The sequence below is a fragment of the Panicum virgatum genome, chromosome 3K (genome assembly GCF_016808335.1).
Source record: "Panicum virgatum strain AP13 chromosome 3K, P.virgatum_v5, whole genome shotgun sequence".
Classification (NCBI taxonomy): Eukaryota; Viridiplantae; Streptophyta; class Magnoliopsida; order Poales; family Poaceae; genus Panicum; species Panicum virgatum.
Genome location: NC_053138.1, coordinates 48,376,959 through 48,392,700, shown reverse-complemented (window position 1 = coordinate 48,392,700; position 15,742 = coordinate 48,376,959). Strand labels below are relative to the sequence as shown.

At 42.1% G+C, this 15,742-nt stretch overlaps 2 protein-coding genes across 2 annotated transcripts; both read right to left on the bottom strand.

Moving 5' to 3' along the window:
* Positions 1-5,531: 5,531 nt before the first annotated feature.
* Positions 5,532-9,806, bottom strand: LOC120700990 (non-specific lipid transfer protein GPI-anchored 25-like). The gene is made up of 4 exons (XM_039985168.1): positions 9,718-9,806; positions 8,345-8,763; positions 6,346-6,411; positions 5,532-6,031 (listed from the first exon to the last, which is right to left on the bottom strand). Exons 1-4 carry the CDS (start codon positions 9,804-9,806, stop codon positions 5,874-5,876), a joined length of 732 nt encoding a protein of 243 aa, XP_039841102.1. The 3' UTR covers positions 5,532-5,873.
* Positions 9,807-10,346: 540 nt separating this feature from the next.
* On the bottom strand, positions 10,347-14,765 carry LOC120699412 (selenoprotein H-like). The gene is made up of 4 exons (XM_039983398.1): positions 14,324-14,765; positions 11,896-11,992; positions 11,716-11,775; positions 10,347-10,993 (listed from the first exon to the last, which is right to left on the bottom strand). The coding sequence occupies exons 1-4, from the start codon at positions 14,641-14,643 to the stop codon at positions 10,913-10,915; spliced, it is 558 nt and encodes a 185-aa protein (XP_039839332.1). The 5' UTR covers positions 14,644-14,765; the 3' UTR covers positions 10,347-10,912.
* Between the last annotated feature and the right edge of the window lie 977 nt (positions 14,766-15,742).

The window sequence follows — 15,742 nt, the reverse complement described above, 5'->3', positions numbered from 1 at the left end:
CACGGTAGAGTCTGCTAATAGGTCCTGTTTGGAGGTGCTAATACCAAATGCTGACTTGGGTTTCCGACCGTCAACAAGGGTGTGCAAAAGGATTGTTGCGCAGGGAAATCTATACATCGCGCGAGCTACTGCACTCGATCCTGTCGCAGAAAGCGCTTCCTGCGCCGTGTATTCATCCTTTTTAATTTCTAAGGCCCGTTTATCATATGGGCCGTATTAATAGCGATTAGGTGTATCAACCTTTCAACGTCTCAATTACTGAAGAAGTTACGAGCTGTCGCTGTCTCTCACTCTCTCCGTTCATTTCTTCCATCCATTACTTCCCTGCTTGTCGCTGCCTCTCGATTTCTTCCTGTGCTTTGCTTTGCAAAGCAAAGCAATAAGCAAGTTATATATCCATGCTTTTCTTTTCTTTTTTTTCTTTTCTTCCTCAACAAGTATACTCCTACCAACATTCAGTGCATATGTTTAAGTTTCTCGTTAAGTTTTTATTCTGAAATGAGAACGGCATCAACTTATATGCATTGAATACTGATGATGAGTGTAAGCGCCTGTAGCGTGAGGATTACAAGAGGCTCGGTAGCACCTTAGGTTCTGAGTTCGACTTTCTGTGTATTCTAGAATTTAATGGTGTTGTGCTTTCAATGGAAGGTGACGTCCCATTGACAGCAAGACGCCTGTGGTGACTTTGTCATTCTTAAGAATTTGCAGTTCAATCTTCGAAGATGCTCATAGAGGTAGGATTTGCGTACGTGCGTTTATAGGGGTGAGTGTCCGTGCATCGTAAGTGTCTGAGTTGTAAAGCGTTGCATTGATTCTTATGCAAATTGAATTTGAATAATTCACTTCACACTTTAAAATGTTTACAAACTTGTTCTGAAACTTTTTGAATGTTCAAGAACATTTTAAAAAGTTCTAATTTTAAAAAGTTCTAATGGAACATTATGAAATATTTCCAAACAAATTCTTCAGGTAGCATTTAAAAAGTTCAAAAAAAATTCTAAATATTTCTAGCAATTATCCAGAACATTGTGAGTTGTTCTCAAATATTTTTCACTTCACACTTTGAAATGTTTACAGCTTTTTTGAATGTTCAGGAACATTTTGAAAAGTTCTAAAGGAAACATTCTTAAATGTTTTCAAACAAATTATTCGAGAACATTCTAAAAAGTTCAAAACTTTTTTCTGGACATTTCTGGCAATTATCCAGAACATTGTGAGTTGCTCTCAAACATTTTTCACTTCACACTTTGAAATGTTTACAAACTAGTTTGGAAACTTTTTGAATGTTCAAGAACATTTTAAAAAGTTCTAAGGGAACATTCAAAAATGTTTCCAAATAAAATTTTTAGGAAAATTTTAAAAAATTCAAAACTTTTTTTCGAATATTTCTAGCAATTATCCAGAACATTAACTCTGAAACTCAGAACATTCTGAAATTTTTACTCGCCGAAAGATCAGAAGTTGATACTATAGTAGAAGAATTTAATTCATGGACGGGCAATTAATGGTTGAAGCTTGCTTGTGATACTTATAACTGGGTGATAGGCATGCGTGCAGTTAATGGGTGAAAAAAAAACAAAGAGAAAATAAAGAAATAAATAAAGAAAGTAACAAAGAAAGGAAATTAATTAGCCTTTTGGGCTTCAGCTTAATGGGTCTACAATCCGCGCCCTCCCCCCTCCCCCCTCCCCGCTGGCACGTCATGCCCGTCCGCCTGCTTCTGCGACGGAATCGAAACTAATCGCACGAAGCGATAAATAGACACCCTTGTTGCGCTCTTTTTACTACGTTGATTCACTTTCACTTTAATTTGCTGCTCCAATTTTATGCACCTTCCTCAATCACCTCTCAATCTGTGCACAAGTAGCACGTATCGTTCGATCTGCCGTGACATGTAATAATGTCTCATCTAGATCATGAGTGCACAAAGAATACATTAGTAACAGTTAGCACTACTAGAATCCGGCTATTTGCCGTGTGCTCGGTAGTTTGCATATGCTTTCTATCCGGCACACGGCAAATAATCTTTTTACCGTGTGCACAAACGGCAAAGATAAAACACACAATAAAGATACAACACACGGTAAAGATATGTTTTGTCGTGTGCTTTTTTTGGCACACGGCAAAGAAATATTTTGCCGTGTGTTTTTTGTGTGCTTTTGATCTGGCACACGGCATAGTGAAATTCAAATTTCGTAAACGATTTCAGATGAAGAAATTATCAAAATAAAAGTTATAAATCTCGAAAAGTTATGAAACTTTGTAGTTGAAAACTTTTTAATTTGAATTCATTTAGGGCAGCCTCAAATAAGCAATTTACACTCGGTTTAGTATAATATTTGGGGGGAAAATCGAGTATAGATACAAGTGAATGTGTGGTGCAGTGGTAGAGAAGTTACACGTGAGGGGGAGGTCGTGGGTTCGAATCTCGCCGGCCGTGTAATGCGCGAAAAATGTTGCGACTTCGGCGGAGCGGGCGGGTGGTTGGCCGGTGGGGTCCTCCCAAGTTATCTCTTTTGTTTCCTATTTTGGCCGATAAATGGCACACGACAAAGATGGTTTTGCCGAGGTCTGTTTGCCGTGTGCTCTTTGTCAAAAAATTTGCCATGTGTATTTGGGCATTTGCCGTGTGCCTCTGGAACACGGCAAAATCCTGTTATCCCATAGTGTAGGAAAGCATCAGCAAGTTTTTGTCCACCTCTTGCAAATATCAGAATCAAGGTTCATCTTTAAGCCTTCGCCTAAGAACTCAAGTAAGTGTAAGGCGATGTGCAATGCACGGGAGAATGCAATGGGACGGTGAGATGAGAATGCAATGTCCAAGTGGAACCAAAGAAGAAAGCATTATTTAGTCTGCCAAAAGGCGGGGCATGATGAAGAGCCCTCCATGGCCTAAAATGGAGGCCACCTATTCAGAACAAATCTTAACGGATTTAGAGTATCTTCAGCAGATTTGCTATAATGGATACATATCCCTAGAAACTGTCCGGATACCTAAAATTCATAAAAAAATAGCTCCAACAGATTTGGTATATGGATACCTATCCCTAATTTTTTATCAAATTACCTAAATTTCTCTTTCCTTGACCCAAATATACCAAACCAAACTCTGGATTGCTAAAACTGGAGGAGTGTGGCAGGAGAGGGCAACCGCCCCTGGTTGGAGCTTTCTGCGCTGCCTCCATCCCTTCACGTGTCGTGTCACCTGTGTTGTCCTTGCCTCCGGCCGGCCGTCGCCTCCCCACGAGGCCGTGCCGTGGCCCTGCGCCGCCGCTACCCCGTGGATCGGCTACCAGGCGCCTCCCTTCCTGGCGCGGATCTGGCGCGGATGCCGGAAAGGAGGACGAGGAGGAGGAGGGCCGGGGAAGGGAGGAGGAGGTGGCGCCCACCCCCGCCCTCGTGGACCTCCACCACCGTGTTGTCCTCGCCCTCCGCCAGCGCGAGCCGGCACGCGCCGCTGAGCGCGACGATGCGGTTGACAACGGCGGCGAGCACCGGGTCGACGTGCACATGCGGGGGTGCCCCCATGGCGACGCACGTGGCCGCCCCCGAGTGGGTCCTAAGTGCAGGCCGGGAGGGGAGGAGGAGGCGGCGCAAGACGCCGGAGAGGAGGAGGTGGAGGAGGAGGGGTCGGGGAGGGGGAGAATGAGGCGGCCGGCATGTGAAGGGAGGAAGAAGAGGGGATTTTTTATGTGTAGGGGATGTTTTGCAAAAAGGTCCTCAGTGAAATATGAAATTTTTTATAGTTTTTCTGTGTCTGGGACCTTTTATGAAAACCCCCTACAACATAAGAGTATTTTGAGAAAGCTTTATAGGTATCCATTATACCAAATCTGGTGGAAAGGAGCACAAAACTATAACCTAAATCTTCTCTCTCCTATACCTAAAGACAAATTTAGGTATGCAGTTTTACCAAATCTGCTGGAGATGCTCTTATTTGAACCGGCAATTATATTGAACAGCACTTAGGATTTACAGTGGATAGGAATCTTGACGTAGGGTGACATACAGCCAACGATAAGCTGCGACCGAGCTGAGGCTGTCGCGATAAAAATTTTTTTACTATCCTTTGCGACGTACAAAAAAGAAAGGTGCGCCACATCAGTATAATGAAGACCGCCATATAAAATAATCTCAAACAATACAGATCATAATAGTATTGAACAATATTTCAGTATTTTTTTCTTTAGCACAACAAATTCATGTACAATGATAAAACCCATATTAAACTGTACAAAAATAATGTTCTACACATAATCGCACATTGTGACTGTTGTGGAACTAATTATGAACCTGTACAGTGTCCAGGGACCAAAACAGTAGGCGCATTCTCGATACAAATGTTGCATGACAGAGCATAGTATTAGCACTTATTAATCCAGCCATGAGACAAAAAAAATACTACACCAGTCAGAAACGATATTTTAGTGGCCCTCCCTGTATGACACGACAAATGCTGTGTACACAACACAACTTTGACTGCTTTGACAAGACCCTGCAGAGGTTCAAGAGGACAAAGCATTATTGCAAATGACGTGGAGCCCATAAACACTAACATTGACACCACCAAGGTGATCAAGGCCGCTGCTGTTCTTACCCACCCAATTTTTATCCTTCGTTTTCAACCTGTGTATATATATATATATATATATATATATATATATATATATATATATATATACACACACACACACACACACACACACACACACACACACACACACACACACACACACACACACACACACACACACGAGTTTTCATCTCCTTCGAGGAAGCTATAGCTAGCAGCTTGCGGACAGCACTACTACGATAATTCAGCTTCCTCCTCACCACAAAACCCTCTCCAACTCGGTAGGATCCATCCACCGTGAGATACTGGGATGTAATGTTTCCCTCTACCTCATAAGTGCATAAACAGTACGTAAGTCGTAATCAGCTATAGGAATGAAAAGTATCAGCAAGTTTTTGTCCACCTTATGTCATCAAGGTTCTTCTCTCATTGAAGAAATGTGATAAGTTAAAGAAATTGACCAAGAATTAAATCAAACCGATTTATAATTTGGTACGGATGGAGTCCCATAGTTTTTTACAATCATGCTGCTTTTTATTTGTATGAAATGTTTCCGACCTCAAAATGATGGTTGTCCAATTTGGCTGAAACATCCCTCTTTCTCATTATTTTTCTATCTCATCTTCAAAATTCTTATGGATGCCTAGATTTCCTAGATGTTACAATATAGAAAAAAAAACAAAGCTTGGATCACCCCGAAAATAGTAGGAGTCTAATTTCAGTTCAATGCGCAAGATACTCGTTGCAGTCATAAGCCAGGCACGTAATTCCACCATGCGAATCAATTAATCTCTGAACGCTTCTTGTCTACCTAATTGTGTTCAAGCTCCGTCTGCTGGTGGCCACAGCCGAAGTAAACTGTGGCGTGTGGTGGAGGCGAGCTGAATACAAGCCAATCACGCATGAGAAGACTGTCGATCAGAGAGTTGTCAGAGCAGAAACAATCATACAGTTCTGCTAAAATGCTCCGTACCGTGTGGTTCAGAGCAGAAACAACCATATAGTGGCCGAGAGCTCATATTCAGTTGATTCAGTTCCGAAAGAAACCCAGCATAGCAGAAACTGCACTCTAATAGTAGTTTGGTACCACTTTAGAAGTTCAGTAGTGGTGCATGTGTATATGATGGGAGTAGCACTGTGTAAAACATGCCCGGTGGGGAAAGGTATTTCAATGACAGCCGCCCTACACTCTCCATGTGATGTACAATTTAGTCTGAATCGACAAAGAAAGGGTACGGAAATAACGCAGTTCAAGATCAAGGTCAGCGTCTCACGTGTCGTGCAAATATCACACGTACTACGTGACCACAGCTCCTGCTGCTGCTGCTGTGAGGATCAATGCAGCAATTGGAATGCCGTGGGAACGAGAGTCCTCAGCGCCTGACCGAACCAACGACCTGGCTGGTGGAACAGTCTCCATCGGCTTGGACACTGACTGAGGGGCAGCAGCAGGTGCTGCATTGAACACAGATAGATGAGCAGTGCAAGGACCAGCATTCCATTGAGTGATACAAATGCTCATTACTACAAAGTACATAATAGTTCGTACACAAAAAACGTGAAGCATTAGTAACGATGCAATGTGCATCACATGCTGTCAACTGTTAAGTTACATTTGCATAAAGAATTGTTAAGTTATATCAAGCATTTCTGTAAACTTGTAGAACACAGACTGGTGTGGACAGGTAAGCAGAGATCATACAGGCAAAATGCCCAATAAGTTGTTCAGGTTCATATATAATCACCAGGAACAGGAGAAATGTGTTCACCTGGGGAAATTTCTAGCCATTCTGTTGACTGGGGCGTGACATGCAATTCTGGCAGCGCCTTGAGCTCTATGTTTAGTAAATGAAACAACAACACGATCAGTGACAAATTCAGGGATTGTAAAATAATATTGTACTCTTGTTTATCGCTTTGTCAGATGGTTAGGACCAATAACACAACATGAACGAAGGTAAAGACACAGTGAATTTCCTAGAGAAAAACATGGGTGAAATTTGAGTCAACTATAGTTTCACAATTTGCCAAGCAACGTTGATGTTTCACTATTTTTACTCAACAACCAAATTCAAGGTTCAGAGGAAACTAACATGAAAGGATTAACGGTGAATCTCACTAAACTCTAAACACACCAGATGCAAAATAAAAAAAAGACGTATTGGTACCAAAAATATAAATCTCATTATCGCAGCAATTCATTTGGGACAGAAGAGACTCCCTTACATTGAAAAATGGAAAACTGATTAAGATGACTAACCATGGCTGCAAAGAAACTGGAGTAACATTTCTTTGGGTAACATAACGAACCAATAGCATATTGCTGTGCTTTGTGCAAAAGAAACTATAGTCAATGGGCCAGGTATATATATAACTGAGTGTCCATTCCATGTTGATGTCCTTGTGAGTGTAAATTTCTTCTTCATACCTACTATAGGTTCACAGGTGGTTAATTTATTATTATTGAACAAAAACTTACTACCTTGCAAGCAAGTTATAAGTATGCTTATTACCAGTCCTACCTTTCCCAGCTAGCACCAATAATCATGGTTGATAAAAAAAATTATATAGAAATGATAGACCTAGATTTGTCTTACAATTCTAAATAATCATCATGCTATAGAGATTCATTCATAAGAAACAAAAATCAGCACATGCAGAAATTATCCAGAATGATGGTGGCACGACCACTGCCAGTGCCAACAATGTGGTAAAAAAACAAGATGCATATCTTCAATGCTCCACATGGCCATCTAGGTAACTATATATGCCACTTCTCAATCCCATATTGGAGTCCATGAGAATTTAGTATTTGGAATGGTATGTTCCTATACTGGCGCGTTGTTTTGTTTACCATTGCAGAATTTTATTATGTATTGTCATTAATTCTCTATCCTAGTATATATAGGCCCTGCTAATCCATCAGCAATTCAGGATATGACGTGATGATAAATTAAAACACACTATTAAGTACCAGTACCAATCTCTCAGAAAAACAAACTTATGTACCAGTACCAAAGTCTTCACCAAAAAGAGGAGTAACAGTACCAAAGAACAGAAATCTCATTATCACATCAATTAATTTGGGACAGAAGACGCTCCCTTAAATTGCAACATGGAAAACTAAGAATGGAACAGGCCACACAAGTACAATCGGCATATAAAAGTATAAAACATGTTAGTACCTTTTCACTAGCCGAAACAAAGGTTGATATTCAAAGAACCACACACTATATATGGTACCTAAAGGGCCTAAACAGGTAATCAGCACGGGTGCCAAGCAATGAACATCTAACATCAAAGAACTTCTGTCAGAAGCACCAAACTAACCATCAGGATATGACTCGAGGCCAAATTACGACATGCAAAGTACCACCACTGTACCCAGTACAGAGATCAGAAATGTAATTGTTGCAGCAATTCACTAGGGGCGAAAACAGTCTCTCTAAAATCAAACATGGAGGGCCGATTGAGATGACTCATTCAATAGCTACCGTAGAACCGAACGACCATGGTGATGGTGTCCACGACGCACGCAAAAGTGTTACTGAACTAATCATACTTATGCGGGTTAGCGACAGCCAGCATACGACGGAACACGAGCGCGTCAACAAATTAACCCTGTTAATTTGTGTGCCGAAGGACGCGAGAACAGCACTGCGCCGAGAACATGTGAGGCAACAAACAAGGAAGCGGGTTCCATCAATCGTGCCGCGAGAGGAGAGGGGAGGGCACGGGGGGCTGGCTGTGAGCTCGTAGCCCGCTCACCTCGGCAAGCGTCGGCGAAGAGGGTGGCGGCCTCGACGGTGGCGGCGGCGAAGGAGTTGCCCGCGGCGCAGGCGGGGAGGAGCGCGCCGAGGCGGGCGGCGTCGACGGGGAAGCCGAGGAGGAACGGGTTGCGGAGCAGGTGGCAGAGGCAACCGTCCCCTCCGCCCCCTCCCGACGGGTTCACGGCGCGGAGGAAGGCGACGCAGCAGGCGTCGGTGGGCGCGGGCGGGGACGCGGCCAGCGGCGGCGCCACGGCCGCCACGTGCGGCAGGCACGGCGAGATGGACACGATCGTCGCCGCGCACCGCGCGGCCGCGTCCCGCGCGGCGGCATAGGCGGACGCCGAGGCGGGAGCGTCCGCGGTGGAGCTCGCCGGGGCCGGGACGAGGGACGCGGCCACGAGGAGGAGGAGGAGGCGAGCGGCGGTGGGGCCCATGGTGCGGAGCGGAGCGGAGCGGCGCTTCGGAGTCGCGCTCTCGGAAAAGTTGGTGGTGGGTTTTGGGGGAAGCGGAGGGGACGAAGACGGGGGCCAGGCCTTGAGGCGGAGGGAGATCTAGGTCCGTCCGTTTGAAAGGCGGTTCCCGAGGGAGGCTGATCGGACGGCTCCGGCGAGGGCCACGTCCGTGCCGCGCCAGCTGCGTTTCGGCTGCTGTCTGCCTGTCTGCCGCAGCCGCTGCATAGCTGTTTGCCAAATTTCAGCACATGTTTGAAGTTCGAACACACGCATTTAACCAAACTCGGTATTTTTTTTAGATTAGGAACCAAACTCGGTATAGCATCACATTTTCCGCGTGATTTTTATCGAGACGCGTGGTAGTTTGAATAAATTCAGAGAGAATCAAATTTTACATCCTTCGATAATTTATTTATTAACAGAACGAGAAAACAGTTCAAGGGTTAAAAGAAAAGGAAAACGTTTACCTCATCACCTATAGGGATCAAAACAAAAAAGAAACAGAAAAATTCACTGTGACCATCACAGTTCCTCACACTTGCCCATATGTTTCCATTTTGTGTGCTATAAATACGAAGCCAAGTCCCATAATTACCAGGCTCTTTGTCCTATTTGATCGGCTATAAATATATATGAAATCAAGAAATACCCAAGAAAATAATAAGAGGCAGAGAAAATAATAAGCCAACCACACAAGGTTGGCAGGCACCTCGAGAAAGAGGCACTTCCCAAGAAATTGGGAGGAGTTCCAACGGAAAGACAAGAATAATTCACTCTAGCTCCGCTCATTTTCCTTTTCTAAACAAACTAGCTAGCCAGAAGAGTTGCGGAAGTGCAGATTATATCAAAACAAGATGGAAGCCTAGATGGAAGCCTGCAACAACTCAACATAACGCAACTCGACAAATATGCTCCGCACCACTCAACATCCCTGTCCATTTTGGTGAAACCCCGCAAAGTGGTTGTGTGGTAGACGGCGACGAGCTTAATGTTCCTGATGTCTACCATGCCTACATATAATCAGAGTGCACGACCTAAGATTCATGGCTTGGAAAAGCAGCTGATTGCTTTTCTCCTTTCGAAGAGAAAAAAGCAAGATGAAGTGGTTTTATAGATAACCAAACTCTACTAGTCCATCGTATCGAATTGAAAATCTTTGGTCGCAAATTTAATACTACCTCGCTGGCAGGGTACATGTGCATCTTTCCTGGTTTAAATCGACAACTACTCCCTCCATAAACTCTATGAGCTGACCTGTGCATTGTTCGCAAATAATTATAAGTTTATAACACACTACCTAACGTTCTATCCTACAAATCTAGGTAGAAGCTATTCGGTATTTTTTTTTCACGCCTATACTGCGTACCAAAACACAAATTCGAGATGCTTGTATCTTCCAAGTTGAAGTGATACACAATCACACAGCTCACTTTATCCGGGAACTTGTAGCTGCATTACTGATTGAAATTAAAACATAGAGGATGATTAACAGTGGGCTTTGGAAAATTGAAGCAGTGCTTTCATCATAGCTGATTTGACATGATAATCTATCTTAAAGGCATGACCATCCAATTCACTCTATTAGGCTGGCTTGTCAGCCAACCAGCCAGCAGTATTTTTCTCACACCAAATTAGCACCAGCCATCAGTCACCAGTACTTTTCTCTCACAACAAATCAGCACCATCCACCAGCCACACCCGTCCGAACAAAGTGATGTCACATGGACTAGTGTCTTATGGCTAAACATCATGTGAGTTTACTGCATTGTCTATGATTTGATATTATGATCTCTCGATTACTAGGGATTTGACATTCAGCTTGTCAGGCTAGTGTTTCCACTTAGCTCCCTTGTTGTTCCTGGAATTTCTTTGTGAACCTTTCATGCAATAGAAGCACTAGTAATTGCCACATCTGCTAATTCAACATGTCTTAGCTCAAGACAGAATGGACCACTGCTTCCAAATTCTATGGAAGAGACATCGACAATGCAGTCGGAAGTGCGATTAATGGTGACTCTACACGAAGGTACACCGTACACTTGGAGGATTACTTGCTCAGCTTGAAGCTTTGGAGCACAAAATGGTGCCATCGAGCCATGGCCAGCCAACTTGATTTAGGAGATTTTCTTTGCAATGTCCTTGATAACCTCATCCATATCGAGTTTCTTCATTGGCGTGAAGGGGCGTGGCATGTTCTGCACATCAATTGGACTTTAAATTAATCCAAACGAATGAATGTGTACTGTCTAGTTCAGTGGGCAAGGTAGGATGTCATCATTCGTGGTGCTACATGCAAGGATGGGTTATCCCTAGTGTTTTCAGAACCCCGTGACATGTTAGACAGTGCAATGTGCAATCTTATCCTTTCTAACATTTGTCTAAGAAACCATGTTAATGAAAATAGTGGAACAAAAGCAAGTGACACAACAATTTGATAAGCTGACACTAAAGAATCAAATTATATATGCAGCCTTGTTTTGAAGGTCTCATCATATGTACCATATGGGAGCAAATGGTTAGAAAAAAGGGAACAAACTGGATTGATGTATTTTAAAATCATATTTCATGAGTTGCTAACATGCTCAAATATATGCAGCCTAGTTTTGAGGTCTCATCATAAGTACCACATGGGACCAAATGGTTACAAAAAAAGGATAAATGTTGGGAATTTGGATTTTAAAATCACATTTCATGAATTGCTAACATGTTCCTCTAGTATGGGATAATGGGATGTGCTGTGGCATGCTAATTTCCCTGCCTAAGATGTGCATCAAATTTTAGCATTGGATCATTAAAGAGAATTGAGGCACAGGCCTCAGCCCTCACATGATAGATTTCTCTAAAAAAATTAAAAATATATACATAGCTTCTGAGCTCCTATATGATTCAGGAACACAGCAGTAGTGAAGAACATTACCAGAAGTGATATGAACACTTCACCTCCTTCTTCACGTATCTCGAGGCAACCGCGCCGTGGCTAGGAATTTAAAAACAGCAGATGACCATCAAGAAAGTAGGATATACAATTAAGACATCTTGAGGTATCACAAACCCAATGTCTGGCAAAGATCATGATGATAAGCACATTAGATAATACCTTCTGAGGGTTGATTATCACAGAAACCCCAGGAACAGAATTTTCCAGGTCCTCCTTCACCTTCTGAGCTCGTATCTTAAACTGTCTGCATTGAGTGCTATAGAATAGCAGAATGAAGAACTATAAGCAGAGCTTAATATATTAAGAACAATGAATACTGGAGATTGAAATGACATGCAGTCCTGCTTCATTTGAGGAAAAAATACTGGAAAAAGAAAGATACAAGCCTTGGACTAATAAAGCAACTATTTTTTCCAATGTGTGGTGTTAATTAATAAATACTATTCACAAGCCTTGGACTAATAAAGGTGAATGATTTACTAAGGAACTAATCAAGAACGATACTTCTCTTTTTAACAAGAGCTGCTTGAATACTTGAGTAATACAACTGCTGTTTTCCAAAAAAAGAAATTCCAAACACCTGGACTCAAAAACAATGTTTCAGGTGGTGCTAGGTGCAAGACGGTTGGTACGGCTCTACCTAGCTACAAGCAGATCTATGCTGCGGTACTTTCGGCACATTAGTGCGAAATATAGAAGCAAATAGGAAAAAAAACACATATGGAAACAAAATAATAGAGAAACTAGGGAAACACCTAGAGAAAATGCCTAGGATAATGAAGCGATCCTACTCTGCCTAACATCTAGGAGGTATGTAACTTCAGTTTGTTTTAACACTGCTCCAGAATGCATTTCACACTGATTTATTGCAGCCTTGTTATTTACATTGAATGTTAACAGAAACTCTATTGTTGAGTTTATTAAATTTCTCACAGGCATGAATGCATGACCACAAGAGAAAGAAACACCTATCACATTTAAAGCTTCCTAATTTTTGGTTTATCCACTAGCAGAAAAAAACTGTGACAATCTACAGAAGAAATTTGTGTTTTTGCCAATTTCATCCACCTAACAAAAACCTCCTAAGCAACCAACCCTACAACAAATCTACTCCAGCTTCCCAGCAGTCGATTGATCACTGCAAATGTTCTGCTTGGGAATTTTCATCAATACCACCACTCGAAATAGAACAATCTTCCAATCTTCTGTTACACAAGTAGAAATGGAACCCTGTTTCTGTTGTTTCAAATAGAATCAATCCATTAAAATTTCTGAACTGTACGGATCATGGAAAACAGGATAACAAGGTTCAGATGACAAGATGGAGATGCTATGACGAGATCAAATCAAAGAATCTAAAACGCTGACCTAATTGAACCAAGGACACATTTATTTTAAATTTAACATATATTTCAGCAGTTATGATTCTTTTCAGTTGCTTTTTGAAAGACATTAACAACAAATTAGGGTAAACTTTAGAAAAGTATCTCAAGAATGGAAAACTACCATAAAAACTACTTCAATATATCGCAAAGCTGCATATTGAATAAACAAAAACTACAGGGCCGAAAACTACAGTAGAATGACAATAAACGTTTAGTTTTCCAATATGATGCAAAGAATGGAAACTATATGAAGTGTAGCTTTATGAGATTAATGTCAATAAAAAGTGTAATCCGGCAGCAGTTTTCTGAAATGTAGCATGTTTTGTGAAATTTACTGAAACTTGTATATGAAAATAAATAATAGATGAAAGGTCAATGTAAAACATCAAGGACAGAAAGGAGATCATCAGTCAAATAAAGTAGGATGATATGCAAATTCCCAAAATGTTTCTAGAATTGAAACAACTTTGAAGGTTAAATTCATATCCTATCAAGGAATTAAATAATTCACTAAATATAAGGATTGTAAAATTTAAGACATTAAAACTTGATTCTACACAACTACCACAACCAGTTCTTCCAGCAGAGCAATTTTCAGAACCAGACAAAAGTATCAGACCATATTTCTAGTGAGTAGCTATTGCGAAGTGAACTTGTCTCAAGAATGCAGGTGAGTTTAATAGCTTAATGTACATGAGGAATCTAATAATGTGTGTAGATCAGTGAGATTGCATAATCTCCAGATGGGCAGAGTTTATTTCTGAAAAATAATAACTTCATCTGTTCTTCTGCTGAAAAACAATAAAAAGTGTACTCCAACCTGCCACATCCCTTACACTTGTTCTTGGTAGCGGATAATTATCAGTAACTGTAAAGAACATGTAACCCAACTTATATTGCTTCAATCATTGACAACTCGTCACAAAAGCAAAGAAAAAACAAGCCCACATATTTGTCTATTACTTCCCCCTTCGTGCTTTCTCGCTACCCTTTCACGCACCTTTCTTGCTTAACCAGATCCTAATAAAAGACAACAAATATTTGTTCCTCTCGCATTAAGCAATATCAACAAGCGCAATCAATCGAGAACAAAATCACCCAAATCCCATATGTTCCCCCAAAATCATCCATCCCTACTCTCTCTCACCAGCCAAATCCGCGCAAACCCTGAAACAACCTCACCCCCCAACGCACGCACTCACCAGGCCTCGACGATGACGCGCTTCCCTTCCGCCACCGCATCGCCTTCATTCTCCTCCGCCGGCGCCGCCTCCTCTGCCTCCTTCTTGCCCCTCTTCCTCCCCTTCGGCTCGGCGGCCGCCGTCACCGCCTCGTCCTTCTTGGCCCTCTTCCTCCCCTTCTGCTCGGCAACCGCCGCCCCCACTTCCTTCTTCTTGGCCGGCACCGCCTTCGCCGGAGCAGCCTCCGCGCCCCGCTTCCCGGCGGCGGCCACGCTCCGCGTCTTCCGCGGGGAACCCGCCGCTGGGGCAGCTGCCGCCGGGGACTTGCGCTTGGGAGGCATCTCTGGGGTGCCCTGGCTCGACTCTCCGTGGACTCGCTGTCGCTGGGGAATCGCGTTGCGGTAGTGGCCTAGAGGGGAGGGACGAGAGGAACACAAAGATATTGTCGCGGGGGGAATGCGAGACGGCGCGAGAGCAGAGCAGTTTCCCGCCAATTGGAGGTTGGGGGCCCTCTTCTCCTGCATCGCATGGCCTTGTAACAGTCGACGAGGAGGCCGACACTGCTCATCCAGCCCACTAGAAGTCTAGAAGTGATCCAATAGAATCGAAAACAGAAGATTCATGTCCGACAACGAAATAAACTTCAAGTTTAAGATCGAAACTAATTAATCATATGTCTATCCCCTCCAATTAAATTGTGTCACATGTCATGCATATAGATGGTTTATTTGCTCCCACCCACTCCACCTCAACTATTAATCTCCTACTCTCTCCGTTGAAAATTATAACTCGTTTGACTTTTTTATTCTAAATTTGACCATGTCTTATTTAAAAATTTGTGTCAAATAACACTTATTTTGTTGTAGCTTACTTTATTAATAAATTTTTTTCAAAAATGATTTAAACTTATGTTTGTGCAAATTTTTTAAATAAGATGATTGGTCAAATTTGAGGTTAAAAAAATTAAAAGAATTATAATTTGAAAAGGAGAGACTACAACAGGAACGTCAAAACACTAAAAACGTGTGAAGGTTCAAATCTTATGAAAGATGGATACAAATTCCAACGACGCCGCACATGCCTGGATGGACAGATGAATGCAGGAAGTTGCAATCCCACACGAAATTTTCTCATCAACAGTGTTGCGATCCAGCCCGGCATGGAAGAAGGTTGATTGGTAGGTCCAGGTTGCAGTTAAATATGAATTTTTTATTTTAAATCTAAAGATTCAAATGTGACATTTTAATTGATCAAATATTTGTTTTTAAATTAGATTTCACAAATCAGGTCCACATATAATGAGTAAAACATACAAATATAAACTAAAATATTATTTTGTATAAATTATCTTGCACACATATAAAGAGTATTAGCCTGTTCGGTTGCACTGAAGCCAGCTGCGGCTGGCTGATTCGAGCCTTGCTGATCAGCTAATAATCA

What these genes read in the sequence shown, in the direction of transcription:
- LOC120699412 (XM_039983398.1), bottom strand. Translation starts at nt 14,643, where the DNA reads ATGCCTCCCAAGCGCAAGTCCCCGGCGGCAGCTGCCCCAGCGGCGGGT. An exon ending in TGATAATCAACCCTCAGAAG is followed by an intron (nt 11,776 to 11,895) that starts GTATTATCTAAT and finishes TTAAATTCCTAG; the next exon opens with CCACGGCGCGGTTGCCTCGA. An exon ending in AAGTGTTCATATCACTTCTG is followed by an intron (nt 10,994 to 11,715) that starts GTAATGTTCTTC and finishes ATTGATGTGCAG; the next exon opens with AACATGCCACGCCCCTTCAC.
- LOC120700990 (XM_039985168.1), bottom strand. Translation starts at nt 9,806, where the DNA reads ATGGTAGACATCAGGAACATTAAGCTCGTCGCCGTCTACCACACAACC. An exon ending in CTTCGCCGACGCTTGCCGAG is followed by an intron (nt 6,412 to 8,344) that starts GTGAGCGGGCTA and finishes TACTAAACATAG; the next exon opens with AGCTCAAGGCGCTGCCAGAA. An exon ending in ATGGCTAGAAATTTCCCCAG is followed by an intron (nt 6,032 to 6,345) that starts GTGAACACATTT and finishes TGTTCAATGCAG; the next exon opens with CACCTGCTGCTGCCCCTCAG.